This window comes from Python bivittatus, unplaced genomic scaffold (assembly GCF_059951505.1).
Source record: "Python bivittatus isolate LINGU-HERP-01145 unplaced genomic scaffold, Pbiv_v1 ctg000580_np1212, whole genome shotgun sequence".
NCBI classification, from domain to species: Eukaryota; Metazoa; Chordata; class Lepidosauria; order Squamata; family Pythonidae; genus Python; species Python bivittatus.
The window spans coordinates 9,234,225-9,261,419 of record NW_028277087.1 but is presented as its reverse complement, the minus strand read 5'-3'; the positions used below and the strand labels follow the sequence as shown (position 1 = coordinate 9,261,419).

The 27,195-nt window shown below is 43.3% G+C and overlaps 1 protein-coding gene and 1 non-coding gene across 4 annotated transcripts; one reads left to right on the top strand and one right to left on the bottom strand.

The window, feature by feature from the left end:
• Window positions 1-1,111: 1,111 nt before the first annotated feature.
• MED16 (mediator complex subunit 16) lies at window positions 1,112-26,234 on the bottom strand. 3 transcript variants are annotated; one of them, XM_025170808.2, is made up of 15 exons: window positions 25,986-26,234; window positions 22,223-22,416; window positions 21,449-21,556; window positions 20,483-20,652; window positions 18,641-19,072; window positions 17,561-17,666; window positions 16,060-16,215; window positions 13,759-13,970; window positions 12,721-12,927; window positions 11,340-11,550; window positions 9,600-9,733; window positions 8,887-9,094; window positions 6,017-6,233; window positions 5,211-5,294; window positions 1,112-4,654 (listed from the first exon to the last, which is right to left on the bottom strand). In XM_025170808.2, exons 2-15 carry the CDS (start codon window positions 22,356-22,358, stop codon window positions 4,528-4,530), a joined length of 2,508 nt encoding a protein of 835 aa, XP_025026576.1. In that variant the 5' UTR covers window positions 22,359-22,416; window positions 25,986-26,234; the 3' UTR covers window positions 1,112-4,527. The 3 variants fall into 3 exon arrangements, with proteins under 3 accessions (XP_025026576.1, XP_007434703.1, XP_088005665.1); XM_007434641.4 differs by having other exon boundaries at window positions 22,223-22,383; XM_088149539.1 differs by lacking the exon at window positions 25,986-26,234 and adding an exon at window positions 25,825-25,941 and having other exon boundaries at window positions 22,223-22,383.
• A 275-nt stretch (window positions 26,235-26,509) lies between these two features.
• Window positions 26,510-26,616, top strand: LOC112541418 (U6 spliceosomal RNA). Its single transcript, XR_003085407.1, has one exon. It is a non-coding gene; the product is annotated as a U6 spliceosomal RNA (small nuclear RNA).
• The last annotated feature ends 579 nt before the right edge of the window (window positions 26,617-27,195 follow it).

Here is a 27,195-nt window from a genome sequence, read left to right as displayed (position 1 = left end):
TAGGAGAATGTAAGCTTTGGAATATTGGCTGTAGAGCAAGACAGATTAGGTTCACGTCGGTGAAGATAAAATGCACAGCCTCCTGCATTCCCTGGGACAGGCATATGTAAAAGCAACCCAGCTTTTATATATTTTTTTACCTATTCTTTAGGGAGCAAGCCACACACTCACTTGCACTGATGACATTACCTAGTCAGGTAATGCAACGTCTGCAAGGAAACAACCAAGTTCAGGGAGCACCAAGGACTCCACATTTCAACCATAAGCTACAGATATTCTCTTCTATTGCAACCCAGTTTGGCAGACAGGATTAGTAGGATTTTCTAGAGGCAAGCAGTGACTTCTACTTTCCACTAGAGGATGCCCAAGTATTCTGGAATCCAAAAATCTTTCTCTTCTGCATATATACAGCCTGAAAAGGAAATCTCTTTATCTTTAAAAATGTAGAAGAGCTCTTTCCTTTAAAAACAGGGACAAACTTAAACCTAGGGACCTGGGTGCTAATACAGTACACTAAACTGCAAACCTAGAGAATGTCAAGTTAAACCATTTAGTTCAACCATGGTTTGGCTCACAACTGATTTCAATCAATTGTAATCAGTCGTAAGCTGCCCAGAGTCCCCCATTAGGGGGAGATGGGCGGGGATAAATTTAATAAATAAATAAAATCAATAAATAAAATCAATACTGTAACCAGAGATCCCTCATGCCTTGCAGCAATTTTGCAACAACTCAAGCCCAGGTTGGGTGCTGGCCAGGGTTTCCAGCTGGAAATGAAATGGGAATGAAATTCGTTTAGCTTGCATTTAGATGTGAACTTACTTAAGGTTCCAAAGAAATACACAGATTGGACTTAGCTGTCATTAAAATGCAAGTTTCTCCAAATATTACAATACATGAACATGAAAAAGGAATCTGTTAGGAAAGAATCTATGTAAAACGCACATTTAAAAAAATACGTACAATGCAAAATTATCTCTTTAACTGTTCTGGTATTTTCCCCCTTTTCATGCTTGTTCTATGGGGGGGAGAGAGGAAAGATGTGTGTGTGAGAGAGAATAGTTTGTGTGAGTGCAATAGAATGGTTAGTAAGTATGCAGGTGACTTGCTATTTTTATGAAGTAGGTACTTTATTTTACAGGCCATTAATTCAATTCAATTTTAATCTGGACTTAACACTTTTTTTTAGCATTACTCCTGGCAGGTTTTGTCTGTGTATGTGTGTATTGATTGTGTTCCATCAAATCATTTTCGACTCCTAGAGACCACATAGATTTTCTTCATGACGATCTATCCTTAGCCTGATCTTTCAGGTCTTCCAATGGTGCCCCCATCGCCATTGTAACCGAGTCCCTCCGCCTTGCTGCTGGTCATCCTCTTCTTTTTCCTTCCGCCCTTCCCAGCATTAGAGCCTTTTCCAGAGAGCAAGGTCTTTGCATGAGAGCCAGTTTGGTGCAGTGGTTAAAGCAGAAGGCTAGAAACTGGGAGATTCAAGTTCTAGTCCTGCCTTAAGCATGAAGCCAGCTGGGTGACCTTGGGCCAGTCACTCTCTCTTAGCCCTAGGAAGGAGGCAATGGCAAACCACTTCTGAAATCTTGCCAAGAAGACTGCAGGGACCGGGAGTCAACACTGACTTGAAGGTATGCGCGCACACACACTTACACACATCTTCACGCAATGTCTTCTAAGTATAAATTGAGCCTGGTCACTTGTATCTCTAGTAAGAACTGAGCTGGGGTTTTTTGATGATCCATCAGTTTGTTTCCTTGGCAGTCCACAGTATTCTCAAGAGTCTTCTCCAACACCAAAATTCAGAAGTGTCAGTACTCTTCCTATCCTGCGTCTTCAAAGTCCAACTATCACTTCTATAAAGATAGATTGAGAAAGAGAAATAGGGAACACAACCACGGGAAAAGAAAGTAACACAAAATGCCAGTGGGGTGTGGCAGCTGAGAATGCTGAAGATCTTGGATTCAAATCTCCACTCAAATCAACCTACCTGTGAGAAAAAATGGGGGGCTTGTGAGTGGGAAGGGGAATATATGCAGATATATAGACATGCATGAACTTACACATCACACTAAATCATGGTTTTGCGTATTAGTGATTTGATTAAACCACAAACCTCAGTGGATGGATTCAGATAAAATATTAAGCCAACATTAAACAATCACATTATGGCTGATGGCATTAGTATAAAATACATTTACATTTTGGCTGAAGATGAAGACTAAGAACTTGGATGAAAAAGACAGAATTTAATTTTGATGGAAGAAAATGGGCGCTCTAGTTCCAGACATAAAAGTAAAGGGTGTGAACTTTGCTTAATCCTAGATTCACATTTGAGATTTCCACTTTGTGAGTGTTTACAGATTTCTACTGATGCCTATTTTAATTTTTTGCTCAAAATACTAGGTATCAATAATTTGAAGAAAAAGCAATGTTCTTTGCTGCCATGAGCACTAATTAAATCTTGGAAGGGTTCTGACAAACACATGTTTTTTTCCGTTTAATTATCGAGTTTTCTGATAAATGCACTTCAATCCTGAGGAACAGTGGCTTTGAAGTGCACTTAGCCTGACAGAGATTTTGCACACAATCAGTGAACAGAGACGATGTGTTTGCTGAAAACACTGACAAACACTCCAACGACATTTTAGCTTAACATTTTGTACAAATCCAGCCTGTGTGATTATTTTATAGTTCAGAGTGTATCGAAAACTTTAAAAAAATTGAATGAATCCATGAACCATAATTAGATTAACCATGGATACGAATGTTCTGAAAATACAGCTAAACTGAGAAATTAAAACAGAAAGAATTAGGAGAACTGTAGGCATGAGAAGGGATTAATTGGACATCAAAAAACAAATAAGCCCCTTATTTATAAACTCAGTGCTCTCAGTATCCCAAGTTTAAATGTTCTTCTTTACAATAAACACTTTCCTGCTAGTAGAAAAGACCCATGGCTAGAACTTTATTTTGCTGTTTTAGCTTTCTGCATGCAGGAAGACACTTTATCTCAGCAAAAGAGACACTCCAATTGACACAGCTACATGATACAATCAGAGTCAGGCTGCATTAAAACCACTCTTGTTCTTTCAATTTGCAATTTGGGGGATACTGGTATTATTAACTGGTTGATCATTGCAAACACTTGAAAAATCAGTCCAAGATTGCTGGTCCTGGTTTATTTCCAACAGCTTTCACCCCCCTCCACCATTCTTCCCATCATTGTTTCCTGCAAATAAAATGGCAAAGCGGACATCAAAACAGAAGGAACTGTTCCAAGCTGTATTTGAAAGGATGTCTGGGCATGTTAAGGATTTTTTTTCTTTAAAAGTTCAAAGAGAGGGGGAAGTACCCTGTGGGAAAAACAAAGAACAAAAAAAAATTCCCCATGTACAAAGCATACAAGACTCTATAATATCTGTACAAACTCAGATCCTGTTATTTACAAAACCATTGTTTATCCATGGATACATTTATCTTCAACAATCGCTGTCTCCACTTTGTGAGAAAACAAAGAAGTATTGAGCATCAAGAAAGTCACTGCTTATCCATCACAGGCTGAAAAATTGCAAAAAATTTTGCAACTCCTATGCAAGAAGCTGTGTTTCCCCCTGGGTTTTGCTTAGAGAGGATCACAGTCTCGTATCTCAGGAAATTCAGAAAAATACAAGTTCAGAGCTGTGGTTTTCCAACCCTTGTCTCATCACCTACTTTTCAAAGGACTGATTTCTAAAGTACTGTAGTGGAAAAAGCTCCAAAACAGGCATACCAGCTGTATGCTGAGCTAAGAACCAAATCTACCTGAAATGGAAGGATTTTAGACTGGATTATTTCAGACAGCAGGTAGAAATAGAGAAGGATGTACTGTAGTGGAATAGGGTTGGCCTCTGTTTCCCAACACACTACCTTTCTAGATACAGGAAATTTTGAGGCTGGAGCATCTAGAAAAAAAAATAGGGGAGGAGGTTATAGTTAGAATGTTCCCTCCCCCCAAAAAACCCCACCAATTCTCTGCACGAAGCAAATTAGTGCACCAAGAAAAGCTCTTCTCTTTCCTACGATTTTCTACTTTTCTGCAACTTGAACAATGCGAAGGGCAAAGTTTAACATCATTCTACACGGCATTTCAACCCAGAACCCTTCCCGAACGTTGAGCTGAAAGCTACCATTTGTAGTAAGAGGAGAAGATTGTGGTGCAAAACAGGGAGATCAACACAACTTTGGCATTGGCCAAATGGAGGTCTTCCATCTGCTACCAGAGGTGCCAGTCAATCCAAACTCCTTCAGCCTCTCCCATTGATCTCTCTTGGTGCTCTGACCCAGGAGAGCTCTGAGAAATGGTTAAAACCGCCTGCGACTCTTCCTGGAAGTTCTATTTTATGGTGGCTTTCTCCTTCAGGATGTTTGTTTTCTTGGACAGAGTTTTTGAGTAAACTGCAAAACTCCGAGGGAAGGGGGTCCATTCCTCACAATTCCCATCTCGGGAAGGCAACGGGCAAAGGGCGCTGCCATCCATCATGAGTAGCTGAATGGCATTCTTCTCCAAAGGCCACCACAAAGGCAATTCTTGATCCATCGCTGCTCCCACTGCTTCACAGCCGTGGTCTTATTGGGGGAACGGAGCATCGTAACACAGCCGCACCTAGACAGAGGACACAATGGGACCCTGCTGAGAAGCTCCCCCAAAGGTGCTGAGCAAAAATGTTCTCCTCACGAAACCTTTAGTATTTTTTTACGGGGTCTTCTCTCTCCCTAGGAGCCATTTTAGTAAGCTGCCTTTACTGTTTTGGGGCCCATTTCAGCTGCCTGTCCTCTGGTCTACAGGAAACCAAACCCTGGCTGTCTATTTGCAGACAGGACTGCAATAAGTGTGCCTGCTGCCTTGCCAAGATTGTAAGGATGTTCAGTTTTGCTTCCTCTTAAACGTATAATTTCCCTAGTTTAACCTAACTACCTTATCCCAGGTTTATGTACATACTCTATAACTTATAAAGAGAGGAGCTGTTTATTATGACTTTGGTCTTAACTCTCTGCATGACTGGAGGAGCCTGTTCTGGCCCTTAATGCATTAAGTCAAACTTTGACCTGCAGCTGCAATTTCTCTCTGCTTGTCTTTAGTGGGTTTTGCATGAGATTCGAAAGCTAAGAGGACGCTTTCTGGGGACTGAACCTCTCCCCCCGCAGCCTGGGATGCTCACCTCGTACAGCACTTGCATTCTTCGGTAGGATACGCTCCAAGATGGAGCCGCCGCAGGTGGTCGATCTTTGGGTACCCGGTAGTCCTGGGCAACGAAGACAGCATTTGTTAGAAAGCACAGAGCCAAGTGCCACTTTGGGGGGGTGGGGGGTAGAGAAAAAGAGAGCCAATGCTTCAGGGGGCTGACACAGCAATGCCATCAAAGGAGGGAGGGACCGATTTATCTGCCTCTATTTTTGCCTTTGGGGTGGGGCTGGAACAACTTTTTCGAAACTAACACAGTTGGGTTAATTAAGGTTGCGAGAGGCTTAATATACCCATTTCATTGCTTATTTTTAAATAATTGAGCGCTGCTGTAAAATCAGTGATTCACAGCTCCCAGGGAGTTGCAAAATGGAGCTGAGGCTCACATTGGCCGTAGAAAGAAGATTAAAACCGAGGCTATCTTGGCCCCAACCATCCCTGAGCCAAGGAATTCCTCGTCCCCTCCTTCCTTCCCTTCCCTTCATTTTTAACTGGATCTATTAAAGCAGTGTTTTTCCAACTTGGCCGCTTTAAGACGTGTGGCCTTCAACTCCCAGGATTCCCATGGTGGCTGGGGAATTCTGGGAATTGAAGTCCCCACATCTTACAGTGGCCAAGTTGGAAAAACACTGTATTAAAGTGAGTTTCTCTTTCGATAAGCATAGAAATTGCAGGCGCTGTGAAGGCATTAAGCAACACTAAAGCGCATAAAGGACAATCCCTCTGATGTGCCAAGGAGCTTCCCTGCCATTGCAAGAGAGAAACGTGTTGCCCTGGGCGCACCTGGTAAATGCATCGCACTGAAGGGAAGTGGAGTGTCCAACGATTCCGGGAGGTTTTCCAAACTGCAGTCGGACAGGCTGCTTGTTCTGTAGCTTGTTGATGATGGCATCGTTCACCGGAAGCCAATCCATGTTTGGGATGAGGAGCTGGCTGGGCAAGAGGCAGCATTCATCGATCAAGGTGTCATCTGGCTCACTGGGGTGACCCTCATCACGACCTGCCAAGAGAGAAAGGTTTAGATCAGTGTTTTTCAACCTTGACCACTTTAAGATGTGTGGACTTCAACTCCCAGAATTCCCTAGCCAGCATGGCTGGCTGGGGAATTCTGGGAGTTGAAGTCCACACATCTTAAAGTTCCCAACACTGGGAGTTGAAGTCCACACATCTTAAAGTTCCCAACACTGCTTTAAATCTTGAGCACAAAGCCAGGTTTTCAAGGCCTTAAGAAAGGCCAACAGGGACAGGGCCAATCTAATCTTCGGGTGGGTGGGTGCCGCAGCAGAAAAGGCTCTCCTTCTGGGCCTCGCCACTGACACTTCCTAGCTGACAGTACCCAGAACATCCCCTTCCTGCCAGATCACATAAGATGGATAGAAACTAATTGGTTCTATGTCACAATGTAGACCTTAGAGCAGTGTTTCTCAACCTTGGGAACTTTAAGATGTGTGGACTTCAATTCCCAGAATTCCTCAGCCAGCCATGCTGAGTCCACGCATCTTAAAGTTCCCAAGGTTGAGAAACACTGCTTTAAATCTTCTAAAACCCCCTTTTTACAAGCATCACAGTCCAGAGCCAGTCTGAAGTTTGTTTCATCTATTATTTATTTATTAGTTTGGAGCCTGTTTCAATTATTATTAGTTATTAGTTCAATTTACATGGCTGCCCATCTCAAATTAATGACCCTAACTATGTTAAAAATACAAAAACAGCAACAACAAAAACCCTTTTACCTTGGTGTCTCTAATATCTCGACCCCATCAAACATGGTTTTAAAAGGTGCTTCCTCTTTTCAAGGGACCTTCCCACTCCGATGGGCCAGCACAAAGTTCAGGTGTGTTTCTTTACACGTTCCAAGGTGAAAAAGTCAAGTTCAAGTTATCCAGCAGGAATAACAAACCAAACGATAGCAAAACTGATTCCAGCACAAAATAGCAACTAAAATCCCAATCAGCAAATTGTATAAGAATGTCAGACCAGGCATCAATAGTCAAAATGCTCTTGAATAAAAAGGGGGGTAAGGACCTCTTCGGGCCCTTACTTTTATGTTTTTAGTTTTAAAACAGTTGTTTTCTTTTTAAATCCCTCTCCCTACTCCAAAAGTCCATTAAAAAAGGTCCAGAAGTACCACTGTTTCTCTTCCATGCCAACCTCGTAGCCTCTGAGCCACATAAAGTTTTTCTATCCCTGTTCTAAATAAAACTCCACTTCACTTGCTGCAGGAAGCTAACTCAGGATTATGCTAAACACTCATCCCTGCCATGCTAATTTTTTTAACGATCTATTTTTTCCCCCCGGGATTCATATACCACACACATCCTTCCACTTTCAAAGTAAGTCATTCTACGGATTATAAAACTGTTATTTTCAAACAACAAGCACACTCCTGTTGGTTATACAACTTACAAAAGAAATCATCCTCAAAATAATTCTTAAGAATGTTAATAGTCTGACAGCATTTTGATAAAATATAGATAACAGATAAAAATCTATTCTAGGGTTTCATAAATTCCTTTAGGTTGTCCTGACTTCTTAAAACCTCTGATTGTTAAATTGACTAGATACAGTATAATTTTTTCAAATTTCAGTTTTTCAGCAAGGTGGATTAATCACAAAAGAAGCTGCCACTGCTTTCAAAAGCCTGTTGTTTTGCTGTGCAGGTAAAAACCTTTCCTGTATTGCTTCTAGTCCACAGAATGCACACCTCTGGAATAACATCTGGCCCCTGCTCTCTCTGTTTTTGAGAACATCTGGGAAGGTACCTTTTTAGGTATGCCATTCAAGTACATTGAAATCTTGTTTTCTTTTTTTTTTAATCTATATTTTTGTTGATTTAAATTATAAGTAGCCTTGAGCATTAATTTTGGACAGAAAGGTGGCAAACGCATCAAGTAAATAAATGTCACAATTTCCCCACCTGCAACTCAAAGCAATTCAGTGCAGAAAGTTACAATGGCATCCTGAACAACTCTGGACACAATTTGAGAAAAAGTCCTGCAAGTATCAGAGCACCTTATGCTAGTAAGAATTCAATGCTCATACTTTTAAACTAACAAACTAGACTATTCTCCTCTTCCCTTCCAAATTATCTCATACTAAATGAATTATTCCATAAATCAGGCTTCTCCAGCATGATGCTTTGATACATATTGGATTACAAACATCTATTATCACCTGGAACAATTTCTAGAAAAACTATGAGTAGGATTTTTAATTTATTTATGAAGGCAGGCTGCAAAAACATGTTTAATTGTTACTTCCATTATTTTTATGGGATTTTTTAGAAAAGAAAAGAAAAGAAAAGAAAAGAAAAGAAAAGAAAAGAAAAGAAAACAAAACTCTTTGGCTAATTTTTCTGAGGTCTGGGTTGCAGGTAGGCACCCTCAGACTGGACTATCTCTCCACCTTCTTTATCATCTTAGGGTGAAAAATAGGGGTGCAAGGGCTTGTCTCACAAACTAATATCAAAATGACATGGATTAAAACCATTTTGCCCAAGCTTGGAAGGTGTTTGTTTTCAGCTTAGAATGCTCAAAATGGCTTTTCTGAACTTTGAATGATTCACACTTGGAACGTTCTGCACACCATTTCTTTGTGTTCCAAGCCTTCCAGCCGCTACCCTCCCTAGTTTGGTAGGGCAGCAGATCACTCACAGCACAACCACAGTTTGGTAAGAAGCCGGAAGAGGAGGGACATGCTGTCCTGGGTATCAGATGTGGCCGTATAAATGGGAAGACAGCTTGGCTTCAAGAGACCCCAGATCCGGATCATGACCATCAGCTCACGGAGCATGCCTAGGGAGGCCCCATCCCGTAGGAAGCTGTGACCTGGACGAACAGGTCCAGAAGCTGGTCCAGAACCCTAAAGGCAGAAAAAGGAACCTGAAAGTTGTGGAAGGTAGAAAAGATGCACACAATTCTACAATTACCATTATTGGCAGACTTATAATAGAACAAAAGAAATACTCAAATTGATTAGCAGTTTGAATTTAAAACAATGACCCTACAGCAAAATTTGCATAACAGGTTAAATCTCCTTCCATCCCTGACTGCCCAGCCTTGGAAATTCTGCTTCTGCTTTGATTTTCTAGGAGACTAACTGAACCGGAGCAGATACAGTGTTTCTAATGAGGTTACTCATAATTATCAAGGCAGGATTGAGCATAAGAGCATATTTGTGATAACACAGGATGGGCCACTGAGAAGAGGCATTCCCTTTTCTGTAGGGGAGGGACAAGGGAATGCCTCATTTTATAAGCAGTCAGCAATTGTCAATATTAGAACTCAAATGGTGAATTTGTTACAAAGGTTTATGCTGCATTAAGCAAGCAGGGTCACGGGGCGTGTGCTGCACAAGCGAGTCTCACCTGGTTTGGGAGACTGGCGAGCAGGTAAAGCACGAAGTCCCCAACCCACTGGATCAGTTGTTGGAGAGATTGCAAGGTGGTCATCTCCAGCACAAATTCTTCTGTCTTCAAATTAATCATCACTTTGTCGATATCTGGAAGGATCAATGGGATGAAACTTCAAGGAGGAAGATACAGATAACACATTAGGAAGAACTTCTTGACAGTAAGAACTGTTAATGAGTGGATTAGGGATGGTTTATTCCCCTTCGCTGGAGGTTTTCAAACAGAGGCTAGATAGTCTTCTTTCAGGGACAGTGTAGCGAATCCTGCAGTGTGCAGGGGGCTGGACCTGATGACCTCTTAAGTCCCTTCCAACTCTATGATTCTATGATCAATCAGTCATGTCTATGTAATCAGCAGGAGTCCACCCCTGACTTGAGGACATCTCTACTTTGGGCCCATGAGGTATTTTGGACTACAATTCCCATAAACTCTTGCTATTGGCTGTACTGGTTGGTGCTAATAAGACTTGCCCAAAGCCCTGGAGGATACTAGCTGCCTTCTCCCAATACAGGTAGTCCTCATTTAGTGACCATTCACAGTTACAACGGTGAGGAAAAAGTAACTTTGCAACCAGTCCTTGCATTTGCAACCTTTGCAGCTGTGTAAAGCAAAGGAAAGCTGAAGGAAGATTGTAAGCACAGTTGTGGTTTCATTTAGTGACCGCTTTGCTTAATGACCAAGTTGCCAGTCCCAATTGTGGTTGCTAAACGAGGACTACCTGTATACCAATTGCAAGGCAGTTTTGTTTTATTTTACAACATGCCTATATTGGAAGGGGAAAAATATATTCCTGACACAAAAGCCTAAATTAAAAAAACTGGAGAGATTCCTAAAGCAGCAATTTGCATCAGATCTATTATGAATTAACAGTTTTCTAAACTGGAACCAATGCATTAGTCATTTCATTTTAAATTTTGTTGGTTGAGAATTTTACGGGTAAATAGTTTGCCACAATTTGTTAGTTCCTTCAAGTCAACTGAGTTGTGGTTTCCCAGTTTTCTAGGGCAGGGTTTCTCAACCTTGGCAACTTTAAGACGGGTGGACTTCAACTCCCAGAATTCCCCAGCCAGCTGGGGAATTCTGGGAATTGAAGTCCACCCGTCTTAAAGTTGCCAAGGTTGAGGAACCCTGCTCTAGGGTACCAACAGGCACAGATACATTGATCAAATGAGATGATTAAAAGCAGTTGTGGGAAACTTTAGGAAACTTTTTGTTCTCTATGGTACTGATACTACCATAAACCAAGCAGGTATGGCACATTTTACAAAGAAAAAAATACAGAATACTAGGAGGTCAGTTTTCCAAATCAAATAATTTGGAATGCCAACATTCAGGGAGGCGTTGACGTTACCAGATGAGTGTCAGAAATATTATGAAATTGACCTTTACCCAGGACTAGACTACAGCAGGGAGGCAAAAACAAAAAGAAGGAAGAGAAAGGGGTCTCCATGGGATGGTAAAAAAAAGTCAAAATGGCGGCTGTGGCCATGCAGTTGAAACTCTGCCCTTTTTGTGTGTGTTGATGCCCATAAAAAAGTGGACAAGGCCTCAGTCCTGGAGTTGTAGCCATCATCTGGACTTTTTTGATTCCCCCCATACATGGACATTCTTGGAAACAGAAGAACTTTCAAGATGAACTCTTTTTTCCCCTGAAAACATACCAGACAAAGAGAGGATCAGCCCTTTTGAACATACCTACGTCCGTGATCTTGGCACAGATCTCAGTCAGCCTGTCCCCAGGAGTCTTGTCGGGCGTGTTGAGGACGGGGGGCCGGAGCAGGGACTTCAGGGTGCAACTGATGGCAATCAGGAAAAGCTTGGCATGGTAGTCGCAAACCCGTGCCACCGTGCCTGAGGAGAGCTTGCAAAGCGAGGCTTTCATGGCAATGATCCGCGTGGACAGAACCTGGCAAAGGAGGGCCATGATCACCCCCAAGAATGCTGCTCCTTCCAACAAGGGCGTTTGCACATTTAAGTCAATAAATAAATGGCACCAACTCACTTGTGGTTTAACTTCTAGCAGTTAGGGCTTCCCTGACCCAAAAAGGTTTATTCCAAACACAACTGGCTTCACAGAACGCGTGAAACCATGCTTAACCATGATTTAACCATGATTGGGCTGGTTCATGCAACAGACTGAGCACATGCACCATGGTATGCCCTGCAACACCACTACTCTGTGAGCTGCATGGCCCCCATCAGCCTCCAGGTACAATTCAATGATCACCTACAAAGCCCTATATAGCCTAGGGGCAGGTGATTTGTGGGTCCATCTCTCCCTAAGGGCATCTGCCCGTCCCACTCACCCTAACAAGGTGGGCACACTTGGGGTCCCCTCCTTGAAACAGTGCCAAGATGGGGACCAAGACCATGTGTCTTCAGTAGCGGTGCCCGCCCTGGGGAATGATTCCCGCCCCCCCCACGTCTGGTTGGCCTCAACCCTGCTGGCCTTCAGAAAGGCTTTAAAAGTATGGCTATTTCTCCCAGCGCTGCGGCCAAGATAAGTAAGTTCCGTTGGAAGAGGGCAGGAATGTGAGCCAGGCCATGGATTGGTGATGATTACTGTTATTGTTGATTGTGGCTTTATTTTGCTTCCTTTTTTGTACGCCGCCCAGCGTTGCACTGTTCAAATTGGGCAGCCATATACATTATTTAAATAAATAAATAAATAAACCAACCAGGATTTGTAAATCACAATGTGGTTTACATACAACGCTAAGACAAAACCAAACAAACCACATGATGGTTAGCCTGATTATCATCTGACTGCTGTTCCAGCCGGGACCCTTAAAGTGGTTTGAAAGCAGCTTCACCTACCACGGCACACCAGACTTACCACTTGCTACCAAATCTGGGTGTACATCGACACATTCCTCGTGCCCAGATTACTGCATCAGCTGCTTGCATTTGGAACGGCAACTTCACCGCTTCCAATGACCTTCCGTGTTGTTCCGCTAACGGTGATTCATTCTTAGGGGAGAATCCCACGCTGTCAGACAATGCATGAACTGGGAAAGCCAGAAGCGTTACCTCCTTTGAAGCCGGATCCCAGATGGGAAACAAGATGGGAACTCACCTGCTGCAGGGCGGCATTCTGGCGCATATATTCCTCATGCAGCTTTTCCACCAGATTCTGCACCATGCCAGGCTGGACATGAAGCAAGATGTCCCACCAGTCATACCCCGTCACCATGCAGTACTCCAACAGGAAAAGCAAGTGACGGAGAGAAATATTCATATCCAGAACGTGGCCCATGGAGGGAGAGATCCGGAGCATGCTGAGCTGCGGAGGGCAAGGGGCCGGAGAGAAACGACATGTCGGACGCAGCCAAGAAGTCAATTGCCTCCGTGGGGGGGTGGGGGGTCCCTGCTCAGCAATTCTTTTTCACACCACCCTCTGGCAGGATTAATGCTTGGCCCTTTGCAAGGCTTCTGCATTGCTTGCCCAACAATGAAGCTTGACTCATTTGTTTGCATTATCTGGCCTCCCAGGTTTGGCAATGACTCCCTGATTTTCCCAGCTTGGTCTTAGAAGGGAGAAAATGAGGAAATTTCCAGTTCAATGCAGGGCAGTGCAAAGGGGCAGTTCTTTTACGAAACATAGGACTTATTTATGGAACTCCCTGCAAGAGGCTATGGAGATAGCGAATGGCTCAAAGGCCTTTAAAAGGCAGTAACTCAAATTCATGGTGGAGGTGAGCAAATAAGCTATCATTTTTAGGGCCTGCACGCCTTTCCAACCAAAACAGATCCTAAGCAGCTTATGTACCCTACTAATGTAAAGAAAGTTAAAATCTACAGATAGGGTGTTATCATTTGAAACCCAGCTCTGGAGACAAATAAAATCATTCATCTCCAGATTACAGGAAGCACCAGCTCACAAAAGGGAGATGCCTGGGTGAAGAACAACCCAGGGAGACAGAGATGGCTGATGCCTTGGGGAGATCTGGCTGCCCGCTGCTGGAAACAGAATAGCTGGCGACAGGATTGTTCTTATGATCCAATACAGCTCTTCTTATGTTCTTGCCTTGGAGAGAAGGGAACCCAAAGCATCTCTCTGCCTCCCAGTTTTAAAAACTGGGGGGGGGGTCCTACCTCGCACCCCCAAACTTACCTTTCCATGGCTATCGACCCCAACTAAGGCCAGTGACGTCCAAGACATCTGCATAGCTTTGAAGTAGACCAGCGGGCCAGCAGCTCTCTGCCTTTTGATGCTCTGCTCATCCACCGGGCGCTGTGAGCTTGAACCGTAAAACACGGCCATGGTTTGCAACGAGAGGCGGTGAATGATGTGGACGCTGCCATCGTGGAAAGCGAGCGCGAGGCCTGGAACAGAGGTGGGTAATAGAAAAGGGATGCTTAAAGTGTTTTATTCAGAGAAGCACGGCTGCTTCTTGAGACAGAGGTCAGGTTCTTCCACCTAAAACATAAAACAGCTACTTTAATTCTGAACTATAGTTTTGTGATTTTTAATTTTGTTTTAAAAAAATTATTTACATGGCTACCCAACTCGCAAATAGTGACTCTGGGCACTTACATAGGGTTAAAAACATAAACGAAAACAAAAAAAATCTGGGACAACATACAAACTGACACGCCACAGGATAGCATAACTGAGGCCAACCACACCAACTCCAAACTCCAAAGCTATTACAGGAGAGGCTCCTCCAATGCTCTGGCTCAGAGCCTGGGGGAACAACCAGATCTTCAAGGGCTACAGAAGGCCAACCAGATCTAGTTCGACAACTGGAGGCTGCCCATTGGAGAACCAAATCCAGGTCTCCAGCATGATTGATAAGGCGAATTAGCTCCCAGGAGAGGCTGACCAAGATCTGAAGCAGAAATGGCCTTTTCCCATCAACTCTACCTGACTGCTTTTAATAGGAGACAGTGTTTTCATCCAGAAATGTATGCATGCACCATCTGTATTTAATAATTTAAAAAGATAGATAAGGTAGGGCCTAGGAATCCTGCAAAGGTCCTCCAAAGGTGTTGGGAATTTGATCAGGAGTATGGGAGGAGGAGGAGGAGGAGGAGGAGGAGGAGGAGGAGGAGGAGGAGGAGGAGGAGGAGGAGATGACGACGACGACCAGGCCCTTCCCTAAATGCCAAAACAATTACAAGCAGAGCTGTTGTGATAAAAGTTGGCATTACAGACTGTATTAATGTTGTTTCTGGATTTTAACAATATTGCTCATTTTCACTTCTGCTCTAACCCTGCCCACTTTCAGACCTGGCTCATTACTTTTGAATGATAGTTGCCAACCTGCCACTCAGAAGCTAACACAATACAGATCACACATCGTCCATCCCTATTTTACTTGCACCAGAATCTACGGTCCTGCCCTGATGCATGCAAATAAAATAGTTTATTTCTCACATTTCAGCCTTGGCAGAATCGAAAGACACCTGGAAAGAGCTACCAAAATAATCAGGTAGGTCCTTTCTTGACAGAAAATAAAATAACATGGAGCTTTTGATCTGAGGAAAAAGGCAAACAATGGGAATGGGCAGGGGAACAGAAAAAAAAAATTCTAAACTCACAGTTGTGAGAAGACAGTAGTTGGAGAAGAGGTTTACAGGTAGTCCTCGCTTAATGACAGTAGGGACCAGAAAATTCATTGTTAAGCAGGGTGGTTGTTAAGTGAGTTGTGCCCAATTTTATGACCTTTTTTGCAGTGGTCATTAAGTGAATCACTGCAACCATTAAGCAAATCGTGCGGTTGTTAAGCAAATCACGCAGTTCCCCATTGATTTTGCTTGCTGGAAGCTGGCTGGGAAGATCACAGCCGATCACGTGACCCTGTGACAAGTGCCCAGATTGTGATCATGTGACCATGGGGGTGCTGTGACAGTTTGTTCAGCACTGTTGTAACTTCAAACAGTCACTAAACAAATGGGTGTTAAGTGAGGACTCCTGTACCTGCATTCCCTTTCCCATAACATTCAAATAGTTAAGAAAATTGGAAGCAGATTCTACAGAGTCAAGTTCTGAACTATTTATCCCTGAATGATGAATTATTGTGATTGGTGTTACAGTTGAAGGCTAAGAAGATTATAGATGCCTGAAGATGGGATATCAGTTCTTGGGAATCACAGATGCATCTTTTTCAAATCCTAATAAGTACATTAAATAGTAAGTACCAATTAGTAATTTACTACTAACACTAAAAAGTTGTGAGCAAAAGCATCTGTTGTGTTCAGAACAGTGACGTTTGGTATTTCCTGGAATATTCTATTATTTTATCCCTGAGCAGGCTGATCCAACCATTCCAGAACGGGAAGTAGTTCACTGTGTCCTGGTTAGGCTCAGCCCTGAAATGGGCACGGGGAAACCTAGAACTTTTTAAGAATGGATCACACTCTTTTTTTGCACATCTGATAAAAATACACATCCAAGAAAAACTTTCCTCACCTAAGCCGGGGTAGAACTTGGTGTCGTTTGCTACCTTCAAATCTGTGCTGGTCAAAGAAATTGGTAGTTTGGGTAATGCCACAGCCGAAACTCGGTCCAGGTCATTGGTGGCTGAAAGGATGCGCCATTTCAAGATCATCGGTGGCTTGTCCCCGACTTAGAAATAAGAGGAAGAAGATGATTAAAGAACTGCAAAAAGCTTTTGGCAATGGGGCTTCCTTCCTTTCTGCTTAGCACGATCAGATTCATGCAACTTTCACACTGTCTAGATGTGTCTGGGACTGCAATTCCCAGAATTGTGAGCAGCCAGGATACTGAGAATCCTTTGGCCAGGCTGGCTGCTCAGAATTCAGGGAGTTGTAGTCCTGACATTTGGTTTGGAAACGACTGGGTTATGTTGTATCCAAAAAAGCAAACTGAACTAGCTAAGATACACAGGCAAAACCACAGGTTTGTTCTCTTGTATTCCTAAAATACCACAGTTGAAGGAATATTGTGTGGTCTGAAAAATCTACGTATTTTACACAAAAGCAGTCCCAGGATTTGTATCAAGATGACACAAACGCCCTCGACAAACTGTCATCAAATGTTTGGTTTCTAACCAAAAGCAGCAGAAATTCAGCTTAGGATTTGCCAGGTCAAAATGCACCCAATTTAACGGCTTCTTGCCTGGAGAAGAACCAGAGTGGCTCATTCCCGGAGGGACTGGTGCGATGAGAATCTGTTGCCAGGCGATTTCCTGTGCAAAAGCAACAATTAAACGTCACCCATGGGTTTGATTGCTCTTGGTTAAAAAAAACGCTCCTGCTATTCTGTAACCAGGGATATAAATAGAAGGGAAGCAGAAAAGAAATGTGTCAATTTTTCAGTGGCAACACAACATCCATGAAAATGAGGGAGCTGTTCAAATGGGAGAAGCATATGTGAGAGACTGAACTGACCTTACTTAGCTAACTAGCCTTCTTACTTAGCTAACTAGCCAAGCAACCTAACTACAAAGAATGATGGAATCTGCAATCCAACATATTTAGAGAGTATCAACTCAAAGACCTTCAGTCTAAATCAGGTTTGTCAAGCTGGGTTCCATGCCATGAAAACGAGATCCTGTTCCACGACAGACTAAAGGCAAGGGGGGAAAAAGTTCATGCGAATGCAGGTTTGCCTCTGGATCGGGTGTTCCATGGCCTGAAAAAGTTGGAAACCCTTGGCCCAGATCAATCGTTCATAAAGAGCTAACAAGAAAAGGAAAATAGTTGCCTTCATACTGATGGGATTACCATGAATTAACCACTCTTGTGACTCTGGATGCGAGATTCACTTTGTCCCGATCCAGCAAAATTCTGCTTATATTTTATCTGCCTGGTTGCCTGAGCTGGGACTTGCAGCATACAGATTTCAAGCTCCCCAAATTGACCATTCAGGAATCCAGGACGACTTCAACCAAATGAGAAGAAGAAGCCATTTTCTGCTGAGTTCCTTCTGCATCTGCCATTTGACCCACCTGTGGGGGAAATCTGCTGGAAAATGTTGTTAACCGGCAATCCTTCTTTCCGGAGTGACCAGCACTCCACAATGCTATTGTTCTGATTGGAGGCACACAGCAGCATCTGGGGAAGGAGGGGGGCGAAGGCAACGCAGGTTAGAACAGTGTTTCTCAAACTTGGCAACTTAAAGATGCGTGGACTTCAATTCCCAGAATTCCCCAGCCAACATGCTGAGGTTGAGAAACACTGGGCTAGAATATAACTCCAGATGCATGTGAAATAAACACCTGGGAAGACCACATTGGATCAAGACAAGTGGACCTCTGGTCCTATCTCTTGTTTCCCACAGTTGCATTCTAGGACAGGGGTGATAAACTGTTGACCAAACACCATATGCAGCCCCCCGCCACTAGCTTCGGAGTTTACTGGAAGCTCCCTCTGCCCCAGCCCATTTATTTATTTAGTGTGCATCTAGAACAGTGTTTCTCAAACTTGGCAACTTTAAGATGTGTGGACTTCAACTCCCAGAATTCCCCAGCCAGCGTGGCTGGCTGGGGAATTCTGGGAGTTGAAGTCCACACATCTTAAAGTTGCCAAGTTTGAGAAACACTGAACTAGAATGCCCAGTGTCAGCTCTACCAGCTGCCTAAAATTCAAAGTAATTAGAGGGGTCCAGAGGTTATGTAGAGGAGAGAGCATCTTGATGTATGGGTAAATGCACGTTGAGGTGAGAGTGCAAATGCACATGTGGAGGTAGGTACTTGAGTGAATGGGAAGTGTGGGGCTCTGGCCGTACTCATCTATGGGTTTGGCTCACTTCCAACAGGTAGCCCCCACAAAGGTAAACCATAAAGGAATGACGATCCTGGGGCCAAAGCAGTTCTCTGCTGCTCTTCCATGATAAATGCAAGACTACTCTCACGTCTTTCCTCACTCTGCAGACTAACAATATCCACTCCTTCCATCTTTCCACACAGGGGTCTCCAGACTCTTCACTATCTGATCCGCCTTCTACTGGATTAATTTGGACATTGCCAAGCAGCTATTTTTAAGGAAGAGGCAGCTAGGACTGGACAAGGAAACCCCAAGGACCTCACCTGCTCAGACATGTCCCGGGCCAGAAATTTCAAGTGGGTGATTGCAGGGTACTTGTCCTTCCGAGCTGGGTCTGTGGTGCAGCGCATGAACAAGGAGGGGAGGATCTCTGTGTCGATCTTACACTTTTCATTCACCACACTGACACAGACTTTGTAGAACTGGACTGGAGAGGCACTGCTGCCATCTGACGTGGCCACCACAATGTTGCCTCCACCGGTGAAGGCAATATCAGCCAAGGCCACCCGGCACCGTAGGCGGCAGAGGCTCTCTGTGGAGGTCAGCACTTGCCCGTTGGGCTTCAGCAGCGAGACGGTGACCAGCCCACTGATGGTGACAGCAATCCAGCCCTCCATAGGTTTCCCACCAAAGAGGGTCAATGATGGAGAGAACTTGACCCGGGAGAATTTCTCACCAAAATTGGATGCTCCAGACTAAGGACAGAAGGAAACAGAAGATATTTAGGAGAGAGGGGATCCAGAACTGCCTTTACTATTTCTTTTCTCTGCAGTTAGGGTTGATTATCAAGAATATAACTGCAAAATGTTTGTTTTGAAAAAACTTAAACCAGGTCAAAATGTTTGCTTGAAGCAAAAATATAGGCATACAATCTCCTCGATATGGCTGTTTGGTTTCTCAGATGCTTGGCAGAAGCAGCTGTTTTCTCAGACTTACCTTTATTGGCACAACTGGCAAGATGCAAGAAAACACTTTCTTGGATTGTCAACTGCTCTTCCTTGAAGGTCGTTCCACCAGAAGGCAGAAACCTTCTAATTCCAGCCTCTGACCTCTAAGCTAAACTCAGTTTTGGTGGAATGGTTCATTTTTAAATTATATTAACTTTTCAGAACAGACATTGATTCCAAAGTGTTGACTTTTCTTTGGTTGCTAGAATTAAAATGCAGAGGCTTGAAGAAAAATAGCTATCAAGATTTTTGACTGTATTTTGGGTTAGGAAAGATTGCTGTGATCCTCCTCTAATCACTACAACCAAAGCATTTGTTAGAACAATTCTGAAAGTAATACTTGGGCTCTGGCTTAAGCACTGGCTTACCTTGAGCCACACCTACCCACACCAGTCCCAACATCAGCCACACTTATTTAGAAATGAAATACAGGTAGTTCTTGGGTTACTGGGATTGGGACTTTGATTACTGTCGCTAAGTGATGCAGTCGTAAAGCGCAATGTCGCATGACCACATCGCTTAGCAATGGCAATCCCAGGTGTGGTCATAACCCCAAGATGCATGGGTCATTAAGTGGGAGGAAGCAGGAGTCCCAAGCAAGGCATGTGGGGCTGGGGGGCGGCGCAGACAGGCACTAGGGAGTGTGGGCAGGTTGGCAGAGGCCGCCCGCGGGTCAGGAGAGACCTTAGGAGGGCCGGTGGAGGCTGCACACGGGTCTGCAGAGGCTGTGGGTGAGTGTTGCAGGGACACGCTGTGGAGTAGGGCAGGCAGGGGTTTGCTATGGAGTAAGAGATCCCTGAGATCTTGTACTCTGTAGTGGGCTCCTCAGGAGAAAAAGTGGCGGGACTGACTTACCGGAGCAACTTGTGACCTTCCCCGCCAGCTTCCCCACTGACTTTGCTTGCAGGAAGCCGGCAGGGAAAGTCACCAATGGTGATCATGTGACTGCAGTTCCCTGTGATGTTGTAATTGCGAGCCAGGCACCCAAGTGCCCAGATCATAATCACATGACTGTGGGGGTGCTGCAACGGCCAGAACTTCAAGGACCACTCATAAGTCCATTTTTTCAGCGCCACCATTAAGTTTGAATGGTCGCTGAATTAATGGACATAAGTTGAGGACTAATTGTAAAAAAGCAATCCTGAATCATCTACCTACCTTCTCCACATGCAAAGCCAGTTTAACCCCATTGTGCAGCCAAGAAAGTGCCACTACTGGGTCCCCCTCGACATCACTGCCCACTGTACTATCCCAGCTGTTGGCCAGGTGGTCCATCATGCTCCAACATTTGATGTGTCCATCAGCATCGGCAGACAGAAGTCTGGATCCTGAAGCCAAAAGAAATGCAGGAGGTCAGAATACCAATCAAGGGAATGACAGGGGCCAATTCTCTGTATGTAAAACTGAATTAATTGATCTGACAAATGCTGTCTTAAAGATAGTCTCTTTCATGAACTGTCAACCCTTTGAGATAGGGTGTGTCATGGAAAAGACAACACAAGGATGACTGGAATGCTACTTTATTGTCATAAAGTATAATAACAGAATCTTGAAAGCCTGCCAGTTTCCCTCTGCACCCTCATATACCAGACAGAATCAAGGTGGGGTTAGAGTCACTTTCTCACATCCTCTCCTTTCTCCCAGGACTGAGTTGTCATTTATTATCTCATAATGATCTTTGTATTCCTTCATCAAGGTCAATTTCATACTCCTCTACATGGGGACAGCCATGTAATCACGTTGGCAACAATCCAGAAATGGTTTGCAAATGCCTTCTTCTGGAATATTTTGTGAATAGTCTAGAGGCTTGGAGTTTGCTGGTGGTTTCCCATCCAAATAGCTTCTGGGGATCGGCCAAGGTCGCCTGAATGTCTAATTATGTAAACCACCCTTCCCCAACCTGGCACTCTCCCCAAGACATCTGGAAAGTACAAGTCTGAGGAAGATGGATCCTTAGTATCCATTTCATCAACTCATCCTGACGCTTCAAGGTCTTGGGAAGAACAAAGATCTTCTCAGGCAACCCTGTGCTTGCTGGAGACACTTTTATTTGCAAGTGCCCCAAACTGAACCTGAGATCTTCAGGTCAAACATGTGCACGAGGCTACAGCTGTCCTTCTTTACCTGACTGATCCCATTCCAAGCAGGTAATTATTTCAATGTGTCCAGAATTGATGGAATGGACGTCCCATGGGTGTTCTGTGTCAAGGATGTGGATCATATGGGTGAGGTCTGAGGAAGGAGATCAAAGAAAAATGATATAAATGGACGAGAAAGCAGTGGAGGGGGAAGGAAATATCATTATTTAGAATTAACGCTGCAGCTGTTTGGACATCAGGTAGAGTAAATGAGATGGCAAAGCTGGGCTTATAATTGAGGGAGGCTATGGGGAATCTCCTTCTAGGATTCCCTGGGATTCCCCTGATCTAGAGTCACTTCCAGCTCTAAAATAGAGGAAGAAGAATAAAGGACTGATTTCCCAGTCTAGTTCCCTACCTCCACATTTGACTATTCTAAATAACTCGAAGCTCTGCCAGTAACCTGGATCTTTGACCTCAACACAAAACCTTCCAGGATACGAAAAGCAACCGTCATTGTCTGTTGCCCATCTGGGATCCAAGGACGGACTGCCTCTGAACAGGGAGGCTCCGCTGAGCCATCCATGAATTTAGACAATCTGACCAATTCTCCGTGAAAGCCAAGAAAACACAATAAATTCACCATGATCAGACTGAGGCTATTTCATGGACTGATCCCTATGTTTGGTACAAGGTTATCCACTTCTTCATATTCTCTTTTTTTATTAAAACAATTTCAGTAACTATCTTCATATTCCAGAACGTAATAAGAATAACTTCACTTAATGTTGGGCAAAGAAGCCGGCATTGTAAGAAATACCTTTTTCCTCCTCATTTTTGAGGTCCGTGGTGAAAGCAATCAAGTTGCGACAAGACCAGGCACAGACCAGAGGAATGGATGGGCAGTGGTTACTCTTCGGGCGCTTTTCCCACTCACAGACATAGGCCAGATCCATCGCGCCTTCCTCAGGGAACCGCTACCTAGAAGAAAATTGCAACTGGAAGCTGCCGTAACTATTACAAAGAAAAAAAGGCCAGCTGGTAAACCAAACAAAGAAACAGCAACCATCTTCTCTAACGTTCAGTAACACTACCCCCCACCCCGACTCCGCTTCATAAAGTACTCTGCTTTTCTACAACCCAATCTGCAGAAATCGAACACCAGGTTTGGACAAAAGGTAAGGGAAACACTAAGCTGTTCCTGAGCATGAAATTGAGCAAACTCAGGGAGGCAGTGAAGAACAGGAAGGCCTGGCGCAATATGGTTCATGGGGTCACGAAGAGTCGGACACGACTTAACGACTGAACAACAACAACAAGCTGTTCCACGTCTGCAAGGCAGAAGGAGGAACACAGACCCACAAACAAGGCAGTAGACTTTCTCCCACTCTTCATTATATTAACCCCCTCAAATGTCCACCACAATCCAAACTGTGGGTTGCTGGTAGAGAGTTGGATTTTTTTCCAAGTAGGGTCAACTGGAACGATAGCCTCTTTTTAATGGAGACCGAGTGGAGCGGGTGGCCAGTTTTAAATTTCTGGGTGTTACCATACAGGAGGACCTGACCTGGGGCGCTCATATTGCAGCATTGGTTAAGAGGGCCCAGCAGAGATTATACTACCTGAGACTTCTCAGGAAACAACAACTGAATGGAAAACTGCTGGTGACCTTCTACCAATGCACTAGAGAGAGCATCTTAACCTACTGCACCTGTGTATGGTTTGCTAACTGCACAGTGGCAGATAGGAAAGCGCTCCAGAGGGTTACCACCACTGCCCAGAGGATCACTGGTTGCCCTCTCCCCTCTTTGGAAGAACTTCACAGCTCCCGCTGCCTTAAGAAAGCGCAACACATTCTTAAGGATCCATCTCACCCGGGACATTCCTTTTTTGAACTATTACCATCTGGCAGACGGTACAGGATAATAAAAACAAGGACCAATAGGCTGAAGAATAGCTTTTATCCCAGAGGTGCAACTATATTGAACTCTACTGTATAGTGTAATATTAATGTAACATCAGGGGTTGTGCAATGGTGAATAGAATGTGAAGGATGTGTATTTTTTATTTTATGGTTTTTATATTTATAAGGTGCACTGGGGATGGCATTTAATTTCGTTGTACGAGATGCAATGACAATAAAGTTTACAAACTCGGTTTCTTACTAAATCTGAACAAAGGACCTGCATGTGAAATAAATGCACAATTCCCCCCTTTTAACTCTGCCTCCATTTTCTTCCTCTTTGTAAATTATCCGGACATGTTAACAAAGGCGTCCAGAAGGTCCACTGCTTTTGTCAAAAGGAGAAAAGCATCATGCTGCTGTCACAATGCAAGCTTCATTCTTTCATACGCACATGTGACACCATGACAGGTATCAAAAGGGGGCCAAGCTTGCGTCACAATGCTCTTTTGTGATTTGCCCCTCATACCTGCCTCTGTGGACACTTCTGATTTGCTGGATCATATCTAGCTGACAGTAAGGTAGTTGTGGCTGAAAAAGTTGGATTCAGGAATGCTAGAAAGCAGCAACCTGTCACCTTATTCTATAAAGCACTCTGAACCCTAACTGGAATTTAGAAGGAATTTAAGGTCTCAAATAGATTTGATGGATCTGTTGGATTAGCTGAAACATAATGTATTGATGGGGAAAAAAATGCTACTGAGGCAGTCTACAATCGCTGTCATTTTTTAACTGGAGCTTTGGAAATCTGTAGCCATCTGGAAATGCTATGCATTCTTATGTTAATAAAACATAAGAATATGTAACCTTCACAGATGGCCACAGGTATTGGGGAAGTGAATTGGTTTGGGGAAACTGCTTCTCCCAAAGAGAGCCCGTTGCAATTTGATCAAATGCCATTAACCGTTTTAAATTGTGTCCATCACTACGAGGTATAGGGACTAGCAATAAATGCTCATAGAACCATAGTCAGAAGGAGCTAATTAGGCAACCAAAACCAGCCCCAGCTCCAAACTAAAGCATTCCCAATAAATGGCTGATCAGCCTTTGCTTGAACATATCTCATGAAGAGGATTCCACCTTCTCTCGGGTTAATAGCTCCATTGTCAAAATGTGCTTCCTGTTATTTATTTATTTATTATTACATTTATATGCCGCCCATCTCCCCCAACGGGTGACTCTGGGCAGTGTACAAATTTAATAATAAATAAATAAATAACTTCCTGTTAGGAAGTTCTTCCCAGTATTCTGTGTCTCTAATACTGGGAAGAGTGAGAAGAGATCTTGATCTTCTTCACTGCGACATTCCTTCAAGCACTTAAAAAGTATTATCATTTCCCTTCCTCAGCTGTCTCTTCTCCTAGCGGAACATGTTTAGTTTCCTCAGTCTCTCCCCATTAAGGCTTTGTCTCCAGTTCCTTAATTATCCTTGTCTTTCCTTGCACTTTTTACAACTTCTCTGGTTTTTTTAAAATGGGATGCCTAGAACTGAACACAACATTCAAGGTGGGGTCTGAGTTATGCAGAATATAATAGAACTGGCATTTCTTATGATTTGGAACCTGTACTTCTATCGATGCAGCCTACAATTGCATTTTCCACTGCTGGAGCCTATTCAGTTTATGATCAATAACAATTCCAAAACCCTTTTCAGTAGCATCAATGCTAAGTCAGGTATTCTCCATCTTATGCCTGCGTATTTGATTATTTGGCTAAGTAAAGACTCTTGCATTTGCTTCTGTTTAAATTTCATGCTGCTCCTTCCAGTCTTATGAAGATAATTTTCAATGTTGTTTTTCTCTTCAGCAGGATTAACCATCTCACTCAATTTTTTATCATTTACTGATTTGATTAAGGCTGGGCTACCCTATCTGGGCTGCAAATAACAGTCAACTGAATGGAAGCCAAGAGATCCATAAAACTGACAACCCTCTAGATCAGTGTTTCTCAAACTTGGCAACTTTGAGATGTGTGGACTTCAACTCCCAGAATTCCCCAGCCAGTCATGTTTTTGCAGCCTACATGTGATGGTCCTATACTTGAGAGGCCTTCCCTCCCTCTGTTCACTCAAGTCATTCACGAAAATGTTGATGGGTACCAGTTCCAGGATCACTTAATGTCTCACTCCAATTTGATTTTTAAAAGATAATGACTATTCTCTGAATATCTATCAACTGATGTGGTCACTAAGACTCAACACTGACTTGATGGTGCTCCATCTGTCCGTCCATCCATCCATCCATCTTTGAATACAAATTCCAAAAAAAAAAAAGCCTGTGGATTTCCTTAAATAGACCACGCACTGATCTAGCTTGCCAACCAAAATGACATGGAGCACACTGTCAAATGCTTTGCTAAAATCAAGGTGTATTAAATCCATAGCATCCCACAATCTACCAAAACCCAAAATTAGTAATCACTGAATTGTATCCAGTGTAAGGGCTCTAAAAGATCAATACCTCAACAAACGATGCAAGGAAAGAAAAATTATTCTGGAAGTACCAGCTCTGCAGCAAAATGCTTTCCGGGAATAGGTTTAAAATGTTGAAATTCTTAGCGTTCTTCTTTGCTTCTCCCCTCGCCCCCCACAAATGAACTCTTCCATGTCCCCCCTACTTACCCCAACCATCCATGCGGTCCCGCTCCTATGCGCTTGCGCCAAAACGTGGGCTTTCTAAAGCTGTCTAATGAAGTGCCTGATATTCATGTCAGTGAAATAAAATCTTTAAAAAGCCCACACCAGAGAAAAATATAATCCCTCCCAATTACATACAGGCCCCTTGTGCTGTGAAAACTTAAATTTCCGTTTCTTTTCGGGGATCTTAAAGCACAACCAATGAGAATGAGAACCTCTGATCCCACCCCTACCCTAACCTTCCGCTGTGATACCAGAGAGGCGTATATTTGCATACGTCCTACCCCATCATGCACTCGGCAGAAATATTAAAAAAAATAATGAATTTATTGGAAAGAAAAGCTTGTTAATGTATTTTAATACTAAAACGTAATAGGAATAGAGCTCAAAGAAGATTCTGGATTGGTAGGAAAATCATGGACAAACTTGCAATTTGCGATTATTTCCCTATAACTTTACAATTATAAGGACAAAGAGCTTTATATACCATACAAACCAGTAGCATAATTGTGCTCGCTTCGGCAGCACATATACTAAAATTGGAACGATACAGAGAAGATTAGCATGGCCCCTGCGCAAGGATGACACGCAAATTCGTGAAGCGTTCCATATTTTACTTCGCTCCAAAATACAAGTTCTTTGCAACTGAACTGTCCCTATAGTCTCGCGCATAGTATCCTTCTGGAAATTCCTTTTCCATCCGGCCTGTGGATGGCTGTTTTTCAGTGACTTCAGATACATTTATAGAAAACGTTGGCTACTGCTTCATTTCTTACATCACCGTGTTGCATGGCATTACGATTATGCTTTATTAATGTAATATGAGCCTTTTAAAATAATATTATAAACATTTATGTATAAATATTATTTATAATATAATTCATATAATTATATAAATCATTCTAATTCGTTCCCGTCCTAAATTGATTTAAGCTTATGTCTTCCAAGGGAGATGCTGGGAAAGATTGAAGGCAAAAGGAGAAGAGGACGGCAGAGGATGAGATGGTTAGATAGCATCACCGAAGCAATGAGCATGAAACTGAGCAAACTCAGGGAGGCAGTGAAGGACAGGAAGGCCTGGCGCAATATGGTTCATGGGGTCACGAAGAGTCGGACACGACTTAACGACTAAACAACAACAACTTCCAAGGGAGCAGAAACCTATGTTTGTTATACATTGAAAAGATCCAGGTAC